Here is a 16,087-nt window from a genome sequence, read left to right as displayed (position 1 = left end):
TCTCTTCTGAATCCAGCTTGAATTTCTGGCAGCTGCCTATCGATGTACTGTGGCAATCAATTTTGAATTATCTTCAGCAATACTTTACCTACATGAGATATTAATGATATTGTTCGATAATTTCTGCATTCTGTTGGATCACCTTTCTTTGGGATGGTCACCAATATGAATCTCTTCCAGTTGATTGACAAGGTAGCTGTCTTCCAGTGTTGCATTCATTTGTCAAAAACATCTCAATTGGTACTGTCAATTCCTGAAGCGTTGTTTTTCACCAAAGACTTCAGTGCAACTTGGACTTCTTCCTTCAGTGCCATCAGTTCTTAATCATATGCTACCTCCTGAAATGACTGAACGTCGACCACTTATTTTCGGTGCAATGACTGTGAATTCTTCCCACCTTCTTTTGAGTTATCCTGCAGTGTTCAATTTTTTGCCCACAGGATCCTTCCATACTACAACTCAAGGCTTGAATTTTTTCTTTAGTTCTTTCAGCTTGAGAAATGCTGAGTGTGTTCTTCCCTTTTGGTTTTCTAACTCCAGGTCTTTGCACATTTCATTATAACACTTTACTCTGTCTTCTCAAGCTGCCCTTCAAAATCTTTTGGAAATTTAGAATAGAGAAATATGGAAATACAGACTCTGGAAATATACAGAAGAAACTGGTATGGGGAAGGAAATCAGGTGACCAGGTCTTCAAAAGGGAGGGAGCTATGCCTTTCACTGTTGATCATGTGTTCTTAACGAGAGTAATTCTACTAGCAAAAACAGTTTGCAGTTAACTACTAATCAAAAGGTTGGCAGTTCGAAGCTACCCAGCAGCTCCATAGAAGAAAGGCCTGGCGATCTGCAACCATAAAGGTTATAGCCAAGAAAACCCTATGGAGCTTCAGCTGTTCTCTATGACACGTGGGGCCACCATGAGTCAGAACAGACTCAATGGCAATGGGTTTGGTTTTCTTTTTTTTGGCTGGAGACAATTTAGGCTGCCACAATTTGGGGAGGAGTGCTACTGGCATCAAGTGGGTAGAAGCCAGGGATGTTGCTAAACATCCTACAGTGCACGGGACAGCCCCCACCACTAAGAATCATCCAGCCAAATATGTCAATAGTGCCAAGGCTAGACAGTTTTGACTATTTTTTACCACGCGAGTTTATTCTGTTTTAAAATGAAATGTTATCACACATATAAAAGAAGATATTTAACATGTAGTTACAATTTAACAGTTTAAAAAATAATAAAAATGAAAATTCTATATATAACTACCTCCAGTTTTATACAGGAGCCCTGGGGGTCAGCAGTTAGGTGCTCGGCTGCTAGCCGAAAAGTTGGCAATTTGAACCCACCCAGTGGTACCACAGAAGAAAGGCCTGGCAATCTGCTCCTGTAAAGAGTACCCAGTGCCATCGAATCAATTCCGACTCACAGCGACCCTATAGGACAGAGTAGAACTGCCCCACAGAGTTTCCAAGGAGCGCCTGGCAGACTTAAACTGCCAAGCCTTTGGTTAGCAGCCGTAGCACTTAACCACTACGCGACCAGGGTTTCCTATAAAACTCTATGGGGCAGTGCTACTCCATCACAAGGGGTTGCTATGAGCCGAAAATCGACTCGATGGCACACAACAACAGCCTTATATTACTTTCACTTTTAAAAAATAAAGACACTTTTTCAAAATCCTGGGGCAAGTCAAAGGATCCCTGGTGGCATAGTGGTTTAGCACTCAGCTGCCAACTGAAAGGTCAATGGTTCAAACCCACCAGACACTCCACAGGAGATACAGATGTGGCAGTCTGCTTCTGTAAAGTTTACAGCCTTGCAAACCCTATGCCACAGTTCTACTCTGTTGCGTGGGGTTGCTGAGTCGGAATCGACTTGAAGACAACGGGGTTGGTTTTGATTTTCTCGGGAGAGTCAGGGAGACTGGAGTGTGAAAAGAATGCTACAGCATGACTCCAGCCCCAAGTGACAGGACAGGTGAGCTGGAAAGATCTGAGGAACACAGAGTACCAGAACTGCAGAGATGTCATTTCTTGTGCCAACTGCAGACAATTGACAGTGGTCACCTGGATGGCTCTTGAACATTAACTCAGGAGGCAAGAATGCCACAATCGACTGCGGAGGTCTACCGTGGGCCTGGGAGGGAAGTGCAGGGCCTATGGCTGACATCCCTGTGGTTAAGCCCTTCATTTTCATATGAGAAAAACCAGAGCCAAGCAAATAAAATGACTGACCTACGGTCACAGAATGAGCTGGCAGCAGAAGGCAGCAAGTGTCCTGACCCTCAGAAGAACACTCCATTCCTCTAGCCAGGGGTCTGTAAACCATGGCTACAGCCCAAATCCAACCCACCACCTGTCTAGGTACAGCCCACAAGCTTAGAATGGATTTCACACTTCTAAATGGTTGAGAAAAATAAAAAAGAAATAATATTTCATGATGTGGAAATTATAAGACATTCAAATGACAGTGTCTATAAATTTTTACAGCAGTACAGTCACACCCATTTATTTATATATTGTCACCGGCCGCTTTTGCCCTACAAAGGCAGAGCTGAGTAGTTGTAACAGAGACTGGCCCAAAAAGCCTAAAATATTTACTATCTGGTGCTTCCCAAAAAAGTTGGCTGACTACTGTTTGTCAGTGTTTCTCAAACTTTAGTGGACATATGAATCACCTAGGAACATGCGAAAATGCAGATTCAAATTCAGCAGGTCCCAGGTGGGGCCCAAGCTCCCAGGTGATGCCGATACTGCTGGCAGGTAAGCCACACCTTGAGTAGCAAAGATCTACTCCTCAGTTCTCAAAGTGCAGATCCTGGACCAGCGCCATCAGTAGCATCCGGGAACTTGTTGGAAATGCAAATTCTCAGGCCCCACCCATGACTCACTCTGTGTATTAACAAGCACTGCTGTCATAGGGGTTAAGAGCTATGGCTGCTAACCAAAAGATCAGCAGTTCAAATCCACCAGCCACTCCTTGGAAATCCTAGGGCGGCAGTTCTACTCTGTCCTATAGGGTCACTATGAGTTGGAATCAACTTGACTGCAATGCGTTTTTTTTCCTACTCCATGAACACCTGCCTCCTCTGCCAGGAGACCAGAAGAACTGGATGGTGCCTGGCTACCATTACTGAACATTTTGATCAAAGATTCTACAGAACGTATGTTTTGCTGTGTATATTCTCAACCAAATGAAACCAAACCCATTGCCGTCAAGTCGAATTCCAACTCATAGTGACCCTATAGGACAGAGTAGAACTTCCCCATATGGCTTCCAAGGTTGTAAATCTTTATGGAAGCAGACTGCTACCTCTTTCTCCCATGGTGCAGCTGGTGGGTTTGAACTACCAACCTTTTGGTTAGCAGTGGAGCACTTAACCACAGCACCACCGGAGCTCCTTATGTTGTCAAGGACAACGACAAAATAACATTTTTAAAAAGATAAAAGATTCTACAGGAGAATCCTAATGAAAAGGGGGAGGGGGGAGGTTACAGAGGTGAATTTCAAATTTTCATGGGACCCAGACTTTCTGGAGCCATGGTGGCCGGATGAACCCCGGAAACTATTGCCCTGGGATAATCTTTAAACCTTAAACCAAAAATATCCCCAAATAGTTTAACTCAACTAGCAAAAAAGGTCTGCCTTGAGCATCGTGCTCTTTTAAGAGCTATCTATGTGGGATCAAGCTGACAACAGCAACTTCAAAGATTAGATAAGAACCTTACAGAACTGTGAGTTTATGCTAATAGAAGAAGAACAGGAGGGTGGGAGTGATTACACAACTTGTAGAAGAATGTAATCAATGTCACTGAACTGTGTATGTACCCACAGTTGAATTGGTGTGTTTGGCTGTGCATATTCTCGACAATAAGTAAATACATTATTTAAAAAACAAAATAACAAGCCCTCCAGGTGATTCTGGTGCACGCTCACCTTTGAGAACCAAAGCTCTTCACCACACCATCTTAAACATGGGTTCAGGCTCTGAGAGACGTCAAGCCGAGCCTGACAAAATCCAGTGTCACAATGACAGCACTCCACAAACGTTCAGGAGGCAGGAGCTCCTTAAGCATTTTACCTACAACTCACATGTGATCGCCTGGCTGGTAGTCTAACAGAAAAGCTGCATATTTATGAAAATGTGTGATGACAGTTCATAATAACTTCCCATAAGAATGTACATTCGTCAACACAGCTAAGAACTGTCATTATTAGCACAACATTAAGAATGACCTAGTTAATAATGACATAAAGACAACAAAAAAAAAACAAAACACAGCTGTCATCTAAAGTCCTCATTATTGGTTTTTAATTGTTATGACCTGTGCTGAAATGGTTTCCACAGTCCATCTTTACATGGCCTCCTGGTTTGGTGTCACCTTTGTAAAACAACAGCTTGAATTGTTGTCTTTGAACTTTTCAAAGCCAGCCAACTTTTGAACAGACCCATTAAATTAGCCCAGTGCCATGTATTGGTGTGTTCTCTGCAGCAAAAACCATAAAGGCAAAGAATGAGAACCAATCTAAATGGTCAGCAAATGGAAGACAGGTTAAGTAAACCACATTCTTGAATTGGCCAAGGATGCTTCATTAAAATGAATGAAGCAGATCTGACAGCATGAACCAAAAACTGTATAGAACACTTATATAGTATGACTCAATTTGAATATATTAAAGATAATTTTAAACAGCTTATGTGCATAAACATTTTTTTTTTCTGAAAAGATACACAAAAACCGTTACTTTGGAGGAGAGGGACTAGACAGCAGAAGGAGGGCAAGAAAATGTATTTCTAATTTTATAGCTTTCTGTACTGTTTGATTTTTTTTTACATGAATGACAAGTATTTGTTGAGCACCTACTATGTACTCTTCTAGGCACTGAAGATACAACAGTGAACAGAAAAAGCAAAAGTCCTCATCCCCCTGGAGTTGACATTCTAGCAGGGAGAAACAGACAATAAATAAGTAAACGTCAGTGTGTCCAGCAGTACCACTCGAAGTGTGGTTCATGGGTCACTGCCAATCCACAGTTTGTGACCAGCTGGCAAACAGATAAGGAGCCTGTACCATAATGTAGATCAACTATGGCAGCAAGCTTGCCATTTAGTTCCACTGACATTTTTTTCATAGCAATACTTTCTTGATGAAGAAAGCAGAGAGCACTGGTTTACATTCTGGAATAAAATCCTACCTCAGGCCTGTAACAGTGCCTGAATTGGCTACTTTTGAGTATTCCTGGGCTAGAAGGTATCGAGTGCTGTGAATAAATGTTTTGTTACATATATATTACCACAATTTAACAAAAGGGGGGATGACCATTTTAAAAAGGATCCTTGGAGAAGGCCTTGCTCAGATGCTGACCTTTTAAAAATAAAATTTAAGTATGAAAATAAAATAAAACATAAAACCATGTGGGCCAGGATAAATGCGGCTTTACTTACCAGGAAAGGTGTGCAGACCCAGGTGAAGGTCCCCACCGCTGCCAGGTAAGCAGACTTTTTCAGCACTTTCAGCTCTTCCTGCCTGATGGCCAACACCTTATCCTTAAAAGCCAGCTCCCAGGCGTAGAGCTTTAGTACCTTGATTCCATTAAGAATTTCATTCATCAGCTTAATCCGATTGTCTTTGCTCTTCATGTGAGCCACCTTCAAAGAAAGGGACAATCAATCAACATTGCATCCACGGGCTGGCCACTCACTTCTGACCTTCAAATCAGTTTTCTCAATGCCTACAGGGCACCATTACATGATATTATCATCTATTAAAAAGGGGTCTTCCTGATGGTGGGAAAACCTGGTGTGTAATCTCTATTAGGAGTCCCTGGATGGTGCAAATAGTTAACACACTCAGCTGCTAATCAAAACGCTGGAGGTTTGAGTTCACTCAGAGGTGCCTTGGAACAAAGGCCTGGCAATCTACATCTAAAAAAATCAGCCCTGAAAAACCTATGGAGCGCATGGGGTCACCATGAGTCAGAACCGACTCAGGGCAACTAGTATATATAATCTCTATGAACTGTATGTACTCTTCGACCCGAGACCACCTCCAAAGGATTCCTTTATCAAGAGAAAAAAAAAAAGAAACTGGTTTGAATCAGGCTAAGTTAAGATGTTAAGGGAGCTTAGAGTCAAGGAACAAAAGAAAAAAAACTCTTCAGGTGTCAAGGAAAGAAAGGGCACGGACTCTAGAACTCTGCTGACCCAAACACAAGGAATATATTGTGATTTTTTTTCCTCCATTTTCTTTACTGGTTTTCATCCAGTATGTGGTGGTTAAAGTGCTAAGATAATACCAACTGCTCTAACAGGGATCACAATAGAGGGTCCTGGACACAGCTGGAGAAAAATGTTGAACAAAATTCTAACTCAAAAAAAGAAAAAAAAAGTCAGACTTACTAGTCTGACAGAGACTGGAGAAACCCCAAGAGTACGGCCCCCGGACAACCTTTTAGCTCAGTAATGAAGTCACTCCTGAGGTTCATTCACCCTTCACCCAAAGATTGGACAGACTCGTAAAACAAAACAAATCTAAATGGGCACACTAGCCGAGGGTCATGGAAAAGAAGGCAAGAGGGGACAGGAAAGCTGGTAATGGGGAACCTAAGGTTGAGAAGGGGAGAGTGTCGACATGTTGTGGAGTTGGCAACCAATGTCACAAAACAACATGTGTATTAATTTTTTAACAAGAAGCTAGTTTGCTCTATAAACCTTCATCTAAAAGACAACAAAAAATAATCAACAACGACAACAAAGTACTACGATATTTCCATGCCAGCTGGCACTAGTTCTTGTGGTGTATGCCCATGCTGTCCAGGTGTTAAATATTTTTAATATCACCCAGCATCTTCCATCTGCCAGGGACCGTACTAAGCATCTTACATGCAGTCAGCTATTTAATTGATCACAACGAGCCATCTGTTAAGTGCGATAATTTTCCCAGGGTCACAGATAAGGAAATTCCAGGCAAAATGACTTGGAGGCCAGCAAATGAAGCTGTTTCAGAGGCAGGCTGCTCCGGAAAACCTACACATCAAGACGACAAAAGGTGACCAGGTCCAAGTCCCTTCCTCATCGATGCCTGGTCCCTATCTGATGAGGCCTCCCATCCCACCAGGCCCACATCCTGGAACTCATCGCCTCTACAGTACCATCTGGGCAGCCGTGTGCTCTCACATGTCATTCCATGGGCACATCATAAATATCTATCAACGGGGAAAGGAGAAATAAACCACAGCCCCTCTCTGGTACGTACCATTAGGCACCAGTTCAAGAGAGTGAAGTCAGCCTATGTGTGACAGAATGACCCAGAAAATGTGGTGTGAAATAACAAAACCATGCTACTGAAAAGGCCCGTTTGTACGAAAAGAGAGTAAAAATACCAAAAAGCACATACACACACTCCAAACCTAGTTACGTAGTTAATCAGATCCGTAGATAGGTATGGACAAAGTTCTAGAAGGATTCACTTCAGTCTGTTCACAGAGGCTGAAAGGGCAGGGAAAGGGACATCCCCTTTTAATCTATATATTTTTGTATTATTTGAACTTTTTCTAATAATGAGAGGCATTCACTCTATTACTTGTATATTTAAAAACTTTAAAATCCAAATAATCTCTAAAAATTAAGGGTTTACCATAGAGTCTAACATAAGGTAAGAACTTCTTTGGGAAAAAGTAGGGACTAATTTTTACTCAGCTCTTGAAAACACACATACATACAAATATACCAAAACCAAACCTGTTGCCACCGAGTCAATTCCAACCCATAGCGATCCTGTGGGACAGCACAGAACTGCCCCACAGGGCTTCCAAGGCTGTAATCTTTATGGGATCGGACTGCCACATCATTCTCCCGCAGAGCAACTGGTGGGCTCAAACTGCCAACAAGTTAACAGCTGAGCACTTAACCACTGCACCATCAGGCCTCCTTATATACATACACAAGTCAATCAATTCCATGGTGAATAAGGAGTCTGGTGGGGCTCACAGACATTGTGGCTTCAGTCACTAACTCACTGGGTCTAAATCAGGAGGCCTCAGCACTGGCCACCCAGTGGAATCACCTGGGAAGCTTTAAAAATCCCAAAAGCCAGGCCTCACCCACACTTAGGGAATCAGAATCTTGGGGTGGGGCCCAGGCATCTGCATTTGCCAAAGCTCCCCAGGCCCCACCCTGAGATTCTAACAGGAAGGCAAGGCTGAGAATCTCAGAGTTGAGCAGAATAAACTCAGCTAACACCCAAGTGGAAAAGCTTCAGGTGAGGGGCCAGCGGAGCTCTGTGGAGACAGATACCCTACCTGGTAGGTCTTGGTCTTCACTGCCATGACAGCATTGAGGGGAACCATTAGGATCATCACAGCCACCCCAGCCAGGACGGATGGGCCCAGGTTCTGAGGAAGGAAAAGAGACAACCACTCACCAGACAGGAGAGAACAGAGGTCAACGAGCTGATCCACCCCACACCAACTTGGGCAAGGAAGTCTGGGGTAGTTGTCATGACATTTTTCCAGCAGTGGGATGTCAAGAGTTTGCAGGTTGATTCCCAAGCATCACTCCAACCCCTCTTAGAAGAAGCAGGTCTACAATCCCTTATCCAAAACTCTTGAGGCTTGATGAGTCTTGCAAATTAGAACTTTAATTTCAGAAAGTTAAAAAGGGGTTGTGCAAAAAAGGCCTAACATATAACCAAAAACACATTGCCATCGAGTCGATTCCGACTCATGTGACCCTATAGGACAGAGTAGAACTGCCCCATAGGGTTTCCAAGGCTGTAATCTTTACGGGAGCAGGCTGCCACATCTTTCTCCTGGAGTTAACATATAAACCAAAAAAAAGCCCATTGCCAGCGAGTTGATTCTGACTCATAGCGACCCTATAGGACACAGCAGAACTGCCCCATAGAGTTTCCAAGGAGCACCTGGTGGATTTGAACTGTCGACTTTTTGGTTAGGAGTTAACACATAGCAGGCCTTAATGTTGCTCGACAATTTGTAAAGAAACTGTCAAATGGGAACTAATTTGCTGGTAAACATTCATCAAAAACACAGTAAAATATTTTCTAGAAAGGCCTGCTGACGAGCGGTGGCTTTTGGCTGGTGTCTGGGAACTTGGATTTCAAGAGAGTTCCCACCATTCCCAGCTGATTAATGGCCCACTGTGCCTAAACTAGGGGGAGCCCTGGTGGCACAGTGGTTAAGCACCCAGCTGTTAACCAAAAGGTCAGCAGTTCCAACCCACCAGCTACTCTGCAGGAGAAAGATGGGGCAATCTGTATCCGTAAAGATTACAGTCTTGGAAACCCTACGGAGCAGTTCTACTCTGTCCTGTAGGGTCACTAAGAGTCAGAATCAACTCAGCAGCAAGGGGTTTGGCTCTTTAGTGCCTAAACTATTTGTACAAACAACATGGTTTATGCTGAACATCCCTTTTTCTTCTGGGAGTCTGGCATTTTGGTACGTCCCAGGTAGAGGCTTCCTACGTGACCAGCCCCCCGTAAACACCCTGGACACTGAGTCTCTAATGCGCTCCCCTAGCAGACAACATTTCGCACGTGTTGTCACAATTCATTGCTGGGGGAGATGACTGCATCCTCTGTGACCCCACAGGGAGAGAACCCTTGGAAGCGCCCGCCTGGGCTCCCCCGGTCCTCGGCCATACACACAACACCTTTTCCCTTTGCTGAATTTGCAGTGAATCCTTTCCTTGCAACAAATTATGGCCATGAGCCAAACATCTGCTGAGTCCTGTGTGTCCTCCTAGCGAATCACTGAGCCTGCTGTGCTCTCAGAGAATCCTAACACAGGAAATATGCCATGTATTGTATTACACCCTCAGCAGGGCCTAAGACCAGAAAAAAACCAAACCAAATCCATTGTTGTTGAGTTGATTCCGACTCATAGCAACCCTACAGGACAGAATGGAAGTCTCATAACGTTTCCAAGGCTGTAATCTTTACAGAAGCAGACTGCCCCATCTTTCTCCCACCGTCAACCCTTCAGTTAGCAGCTGAGCATTTAACCGTTTCAACACCCCATAATCACATGCAACGATTTTTCAGCAACAAGACAGGAATACTCACACTTACAGGGATAATCCAGACTATAAATGCTCTCATGTCAGCTCAGGTCAGGTGTTGCTACCCAGTGAGTTAAGAAAACATTCGATTTTCAAAGTGTTTTAATTTTGGGATTTGTAGATAAGAAGATGTGGACTTGTTCTATTATTCCATTTACTGACAGGGGAAATGTAGTCTCAGAGAGGTTAAGAGTCAGTGGCGGAGACAAGATACAGATCTTAGGTGCCCCGAAAAGTCAGCCCGGTGCACATTTACTTAGTCGAAATATACAGATGAATTATAAGATAATGTGATTTTATTTTTCTTTAGGCATTCAGGAAGACATATATTCACAAAAATGTTGAAAGTACTTATCCTCGGGAATTACGATCCTAACTCCAGAACAATGCTGTTGTTGCTCCAAATGGTTTTGAGACTTACCTGTTTCTGGTGAAGACTAACGCACCTTTCAGCACGAATATGACTTCTACAGACAACCAAAGCACTCCAAATCAACTCTGACAGCAAATAACTACTACAGCTGAGGAGTCCCGGAGCCCTGGTGGTGCAGTGGTTAACAACTTGGCTGCTAACCAAAAGGTCAGCAGTTTCAATCCAGCAGCCCCTCTTTGGAAGCCCTATGGGGCAGTTCTACTCTGTCCTATAGGGTCACTATGAGTTGGAATCCACTCGACGGCAATGGATTTGGTTTTGGGCTTTAAGGAGTCCCTGAGTGGTAGGCGTGGTTAGGTGTGCGACTAGCCAAACCGCTGGTAGTTCAAACCTATCCAGAGGCACCTCAGAAGACAGGCCTGGCAATCTGCCTGCAAAAGGTCACAGCCTTGAAAACAGTATGGGGCACAGCTCTACTCTGCACACACAGGGATCCCTGAGTCCAGATCCACGGCACCTATTAACAACATCAATGAGATGTACAGGAGCACATCTATGTATCAGGCACTGTGCTATAAACATTACCTGCATTAATTCATTTAATTATCCCAACACCTTTATGACAAGAGATGCAATTCTTACCACCAATTTACAGACAGGGAAACTGAGGCTGAAAGGCATTAAGTAACTTGTCCCAAGTCATAGAGCTAGTAAGGCGAAGGGGCAAAATGTGAATCCAGTCAGTCTGATTCATGAGCTCACACTCTTATCTACTATCCTATGTTGTCCCTGTGCGCTGTTAAGTCGACTTCAACTCATAGCCACCCTATAAGACAGAGCAGAACTGCCCCATAGGGTTTCTTAGGCTATAATCTTTATGTGAGCAGATCGCCAGGTCTTTTATCCCATGGAGCGGCTTGTAGGTTCAAATCACCATCCTTTTGGTTAGCAGCCAAGGGCTTAACCACTGGACCACCAGGGCTTCTTCTACTATCCTATACCATGTTTTGATGGTAAGAAAGATCCTGGTTTTGGTCCAGAGCTATGGTTCTCAACCAAGGGTGAATTTGCCCCTCAGTGGACATTTGATAATGTCTGGAGATATTTTTCATTGTCACACTGGGGGAGGAAATGCTATTGTACCTAGTGGATAGAGGATAGGGATGCTGGTAAACATCCTGCAATGCACAGGACAGCCTCCACAAAAGAGAACTGTCTGACCCAAAATGTCAACAGCACCCAGGCTGAGCAACCCTGGTCTAAAACAGAGTGTGACGCAAGCAATGTTCTCAATGGCTCTCAAACCAGCCCTGATGGCAATTCTAAGTGTCCCAAAACTACCTGTAGCCGTAGCAGCACCTTCTGGGGAGCGGACACCCTAAGATGTCTGTCTGAAAGAATACTCACTTTGATATTTAAATCCTGGTGTTCCCCCCTCCCCCGCAAAGCTTCATTATTAGAAACACATTATTATTATTATTTACCTTCAGCTCTACAAATGGAGCCCTGGTAGCACAGTGGTTAAGCGCTTCAGCTGCTAACCAAGAGGCTGGCAGTTTGAATCCACTAGCCACTCCTAGGAATCCCTATGGGGCAGTTCTACTCTGTCCTATAGGGTCACTATGAGTCAGAATTGACTGGATGGCAATGTGTTTGGTCTGTTTTTTTGGTTCTATAAATACGCTAAAAATGTAAACAGTGCTCAGAGCAGGAGATCATTGCTGTGTTCCTATTATGCATCAGCCCTCCTGGGACCACACCCACAGAGGGTGCAAAAATAAGTAAGATAGTACCCACCCATGAGAAGGTCATCCACTAAGAGGAGAGGAGAGGTAGAACCCCAAGCATGCAAATGACTATTTCAAAAAGTAAAATTAGATGAAATCCTACACTAAAGTTACTGTGACTCAGAAAAAGGAGGAAGTTCATCTGATTGAGAGGAAAAAAATCAGTGGAAGTAGTACGGGTCATGGGCCTTGAAGAATGGGTGGGGTTTCAGCTGTAGGGAGGAAGGCAGGAAGGGAATTGCTGGGGGAAGGAAATGCACGTGCAAAGGCTCAGAAGTGGGAAAGAACAGGCACGTGTAATGTCATAATCATCTTTGCTCATTATCTTTTTTTGGAGGAACTATTCCTCCCCACCTGGAAGGGCTGTCAATCACAACTCCTCCACGTCTTGGACAATGACGGAAGGCATGTGACCCAGGCTGGCCAACCAGAGAACTCTGCCCTCTAGTCAACAGTGATTGGTTCATGGATGTGAATAGGACTGTCCCAGGCCAATCGGAGTCCTCCCTGAGACTGGCTGAGGCAAAATAAGTGCGGTATTCTCTTCTCTCTGGAGCTGCTATCAGTAAAGATGATACAAGCCCAAAGCTAGGGGAGCAATCTGGGGAAATCATACCTGAGAATGAAGCCAACTATCAGGAAAACAGGGCCAGAAATGACAAAAAAGAGAGACCAGGTTCTTACAACATTGTTTGAACTCCTGGAGCTTGCGGTTCCTGAACTTGTCAGTTACATGCACCCCTAAATTTCCCTTTAGTACTTAGGCTATTTTAAGTTCTGTCCCTTGCAACCAAGAGAATCTTGACCAGCATAATCAGAAGCTAGAGAATAAATGAGTTTCGCTAGCGTTTCAGAGGACACAGTGGGGGAAATATAGTGTGTGTGCTGCAGGGTTGTAAATTACATACACTGTCAAGAAGAGACAATTGCAAACAAATACCATGCTGCCAAAGAGAACAGTAAACCAGACAACTCAGGGAAGAAATAAAATATCCAGGAATTGGCTGACAGGCCAGAAGTAAGATGTGAATGACAGCGAGAAATGCCAGGAGCTACAGATATTCTTATCATCAACACCCACTCCTTTGCCCCCACTTCCCGCACGTGGAACGATGGCAGACACACACCAGCCACAGGAGGTAGAGAGCAAGGATGACTTGCAGAGGGGCTGACCAGATCATGTTAATGTATGTGGCCAAGTCCATGAAGCGCTGGGCATCCACAGACATGAGGTTGACGATCTCCCCAACCGTGGAGGACTTTCTGGCTGAATTGGTGATGACCAGGGCCTGTGGGAGAGAAAGCAGAGGGCGAGCATGAGTGTGGCAGGCCGATAGCTCTGTCCTCTCCCTCCAGGCTCGCTCAGAGGAACGAAGCTGCCCAGCAGGGGAAATGCCACTGCCTGTCCTCCTCCCCTGCCATCTGCCCAGCCTGCCTAGCTTAGCTCAAAGCCCATGTTCTTGTTGAGGACACACACTGTCTCCCCATCTTGAGCCCTTCAATTTGGAAGGGACCTTAGCAGCTGTCTAACCCGGGCTGTGCACACATTAATGTGCACACAAATCACCTGTGCAGATTCTCAGTCAGTAGGTCTGGGTGGGGCCTCAGATTCTGCTTAGCTAACAAGCTCCCCAGTGGCACTGATGCTGCTGGTCGCCAGATTCCAGTGAAGCACCAAAGGTCTAGGTCAGGGTTCCTCAACCCCAGCACTACTGACATTTGGGACATGGTAATTCTCTGTTGTGGGGGCTGCTCTGTATTGCATCGTGGGATGTTTAGCAGCCTCTCTTGCCTCACCCCCTAAACGCTTCCCCCACTTGTGACAACCAAAAATGTCTCCAGACATTTTGTCAAATGTCTCCTGGGAGCAAAACTGCCCTGGTTGAGAGCCACTGGTCTAGGCTACTGGTTGTAAAACGTGGTTGCACACTACCACCTGGGGAGTTTTAAAAAACACTTATGTCCATCACCAAAAAGCTATTAGAACTAACAATGAGTTCAGCAAGGTGGCAGGGTACAAGGTCACACACAAGAGTCCTGATGTCTGGGTCCCACCCTCAGACGTTCTGATTTAGGTGGCCTGGGCCAAGGCCTGGGCCCAGGTGATTCTATTGTGCAGGCAGGGTTGAGAACCCCTGGTCTCGTCCATGTTTCCCAACTACTGGCAAGACAGTCTCTTCCCAACCCATGGGCCCAAGCTGTGTTCTTACCCCAGGGGAATGAGACGGTAACCAGGTTCCTTTAAAACCAGATGAGCACAAATGCCTACTAAGTACTCTATCACCCAGGGAATAAGCCACCTGCTCAGCTCAAATTGAGAGCTAGAAGCAGCTCAAATACACACAGAGCAGAGTGAAGGTGGCTGAATCAATGGGCTCAAGTATAACGATTGTGAGGATGGCACAGGACCGGGAAGTGTTTCGTTCTGTTGTACGTAGCATCACTATGAGTCGAAGCCAACTTGACGGCACTTAACAATGACAACAACAGAGCGAAAGTGTGAACCTGGATTTCCCCACATCAAAGACTACAAACCCATCTAAGAAATTCAATTACCCACTCTGACATGCGGGCTCAGGGAGGTTCTACACACCGACCTATGAGGTCAGCTCTGTAGGGTACAGTGCCTGAAACAATCTAGCTCACAGGTTTGTTAGTGTAGCGAGTATCTCAAATCAATCTCTTTTGAGATATAAAAGAGCAGATTAAACAAGGAAGGAAGCAGAGATGGGGAAGGCAGATGCCATGCCATCTGATCACCCAGAAATAGATGCTGAAGAGAGACAAGGACCCACCCCCAGAGCCAACGAGTCTCCCCCTAGAGCTGGCACCCTGAATTTAGACTTGTAGTTGTCTCAACTGTGAGAAATAAACTTCTGTGAGAACATAAATTTGTTTGTTAAAGCCCCCCACTGTGGTATTTCTGTTATAGCAGCACCAGGTAACTAAGACACCAAGGGATCCCGGAATGCTGGGCCACAGGAGCTGAAAGAAGGACTCTCCCCCAGGACCAACAGAGAGAGCATTCCCCCATAGCTGGTGCCCTGAACTGGGACATCTAGCCTCCTCAACCGTGAGAAAATACATTTCTGCTCTTTGAAACCACCCACTTGTGGTACTTCTGTTACAGCAGCACTAGGAGGCTAAGACCCCCATACCCATCCCAAGCGACCTAGCCAGGTCCCCACAGGCTCAGAGGCTGCACATGAGAGATGCCAAACGCCAACGCCAGCCCGTTGTGCCATGGCTGGCCTCGCTTACCTTCCGGTAGACAGCCCCGATGACAGCAGTCTTAATCCTCATGCCACTGACAAAGCAGATATGGAAGTACTGGTGTAGCACAAGGGTCTGGAGGCAGGCGCTGATGAAGAGGAGTGCTGTGTAGAAGTAGCCCTGCCAGTCCGGGGCCTTCTTGTCATTGACAAAGTTGATGAGCAGCCTGCGAGGAGCAAGGACAGAGCCTGGGGTCACTGGAAGGCAGCATACACATGGGGAAGAGTCCTTTAACGTGGGGTCAACAGCCCAAATTTCTCCTGGACCAGCTGGGGTAGGTATCACTGCTCCCATTTTACAGATGGGAAAGCAGGCCCACGGAGGTGATCGGACAGTGCAGGGAACCCAGACAGTTCACGGCAGAGAGCCTCTACCCCAGGCTCTATGCACCTGTCATCAGCGAGTTCTTAGTACCCCAAAGGTGACCAAGTAAAGAATGTAAGGGACAGAGCAGAGGTAAGAGGGCAAGAGAATAAACGTGTGGCCCCCAGAAAGAGAGAGATGAAGAGAGAGAGAATCAGGGGGCAGGGGTGAGGAAGAGAGAGAGAGAGAGAAAGACAGAGAGACAGACAGACAGG

General features: G+C 45.2%; 1 protein-coding gene across 3 annotated transcripts in view; it reads right to left on the bottom strand.

The window, feature by feature from the left end:
* Positions 1–16,087, bottom strand: part of ABCC1 (ATP binding cassette subfamily C member 1) — a 178,437-nt gene that overhangs the window by 66,175 nt on the left and 96,175 nt on the right. For all 3 annotated transcript variants that reach the window (XM_049904936.1, XM_049904938.1, XM_049904937.1), the window contains exons 9-12: positions 15,498–15,675; positions 13,364–13,525; positions 8,300–8,392; positions 5,445–5,648 (exon numbers count right to left, since the gene is read on the bottom strand). In XM_049904936.1, coding sequence (XP_049760893.1) covers positions 5,445–5,648; positions 8,300–8,392; positions 13,364–13,525; positions 15,498–15,675 — 637 coding nt within the window. The remainder of the gene's footprint in view (positions 1–5,444; positions 5,649–8,299; positions 8,393–13,363; positions 13,526–15,497; positions 15,676–16,087) is intronic.

This window comes from Elephas maximus, chromosome 12 (genome assembly GCF_024166365.1).
Source record: "Elephas maximus indicus isolate mEleMax1 chromosome 12, mEleMax1 primary haplotype, whole genome shotgun sequence".
In the NCBI taxonomy this organism is placed as follows: domain Eukaryota; kingdom Metazoa; phylum Chordata; class Mammalia; order Proboscidea; family Elephantidae; genus Elephas; species Elephas maximus.
Note: the sequence above shows the minus strand (reverse complement) of the source record. Positions and strands in the feature narration are given on the sequence as shown.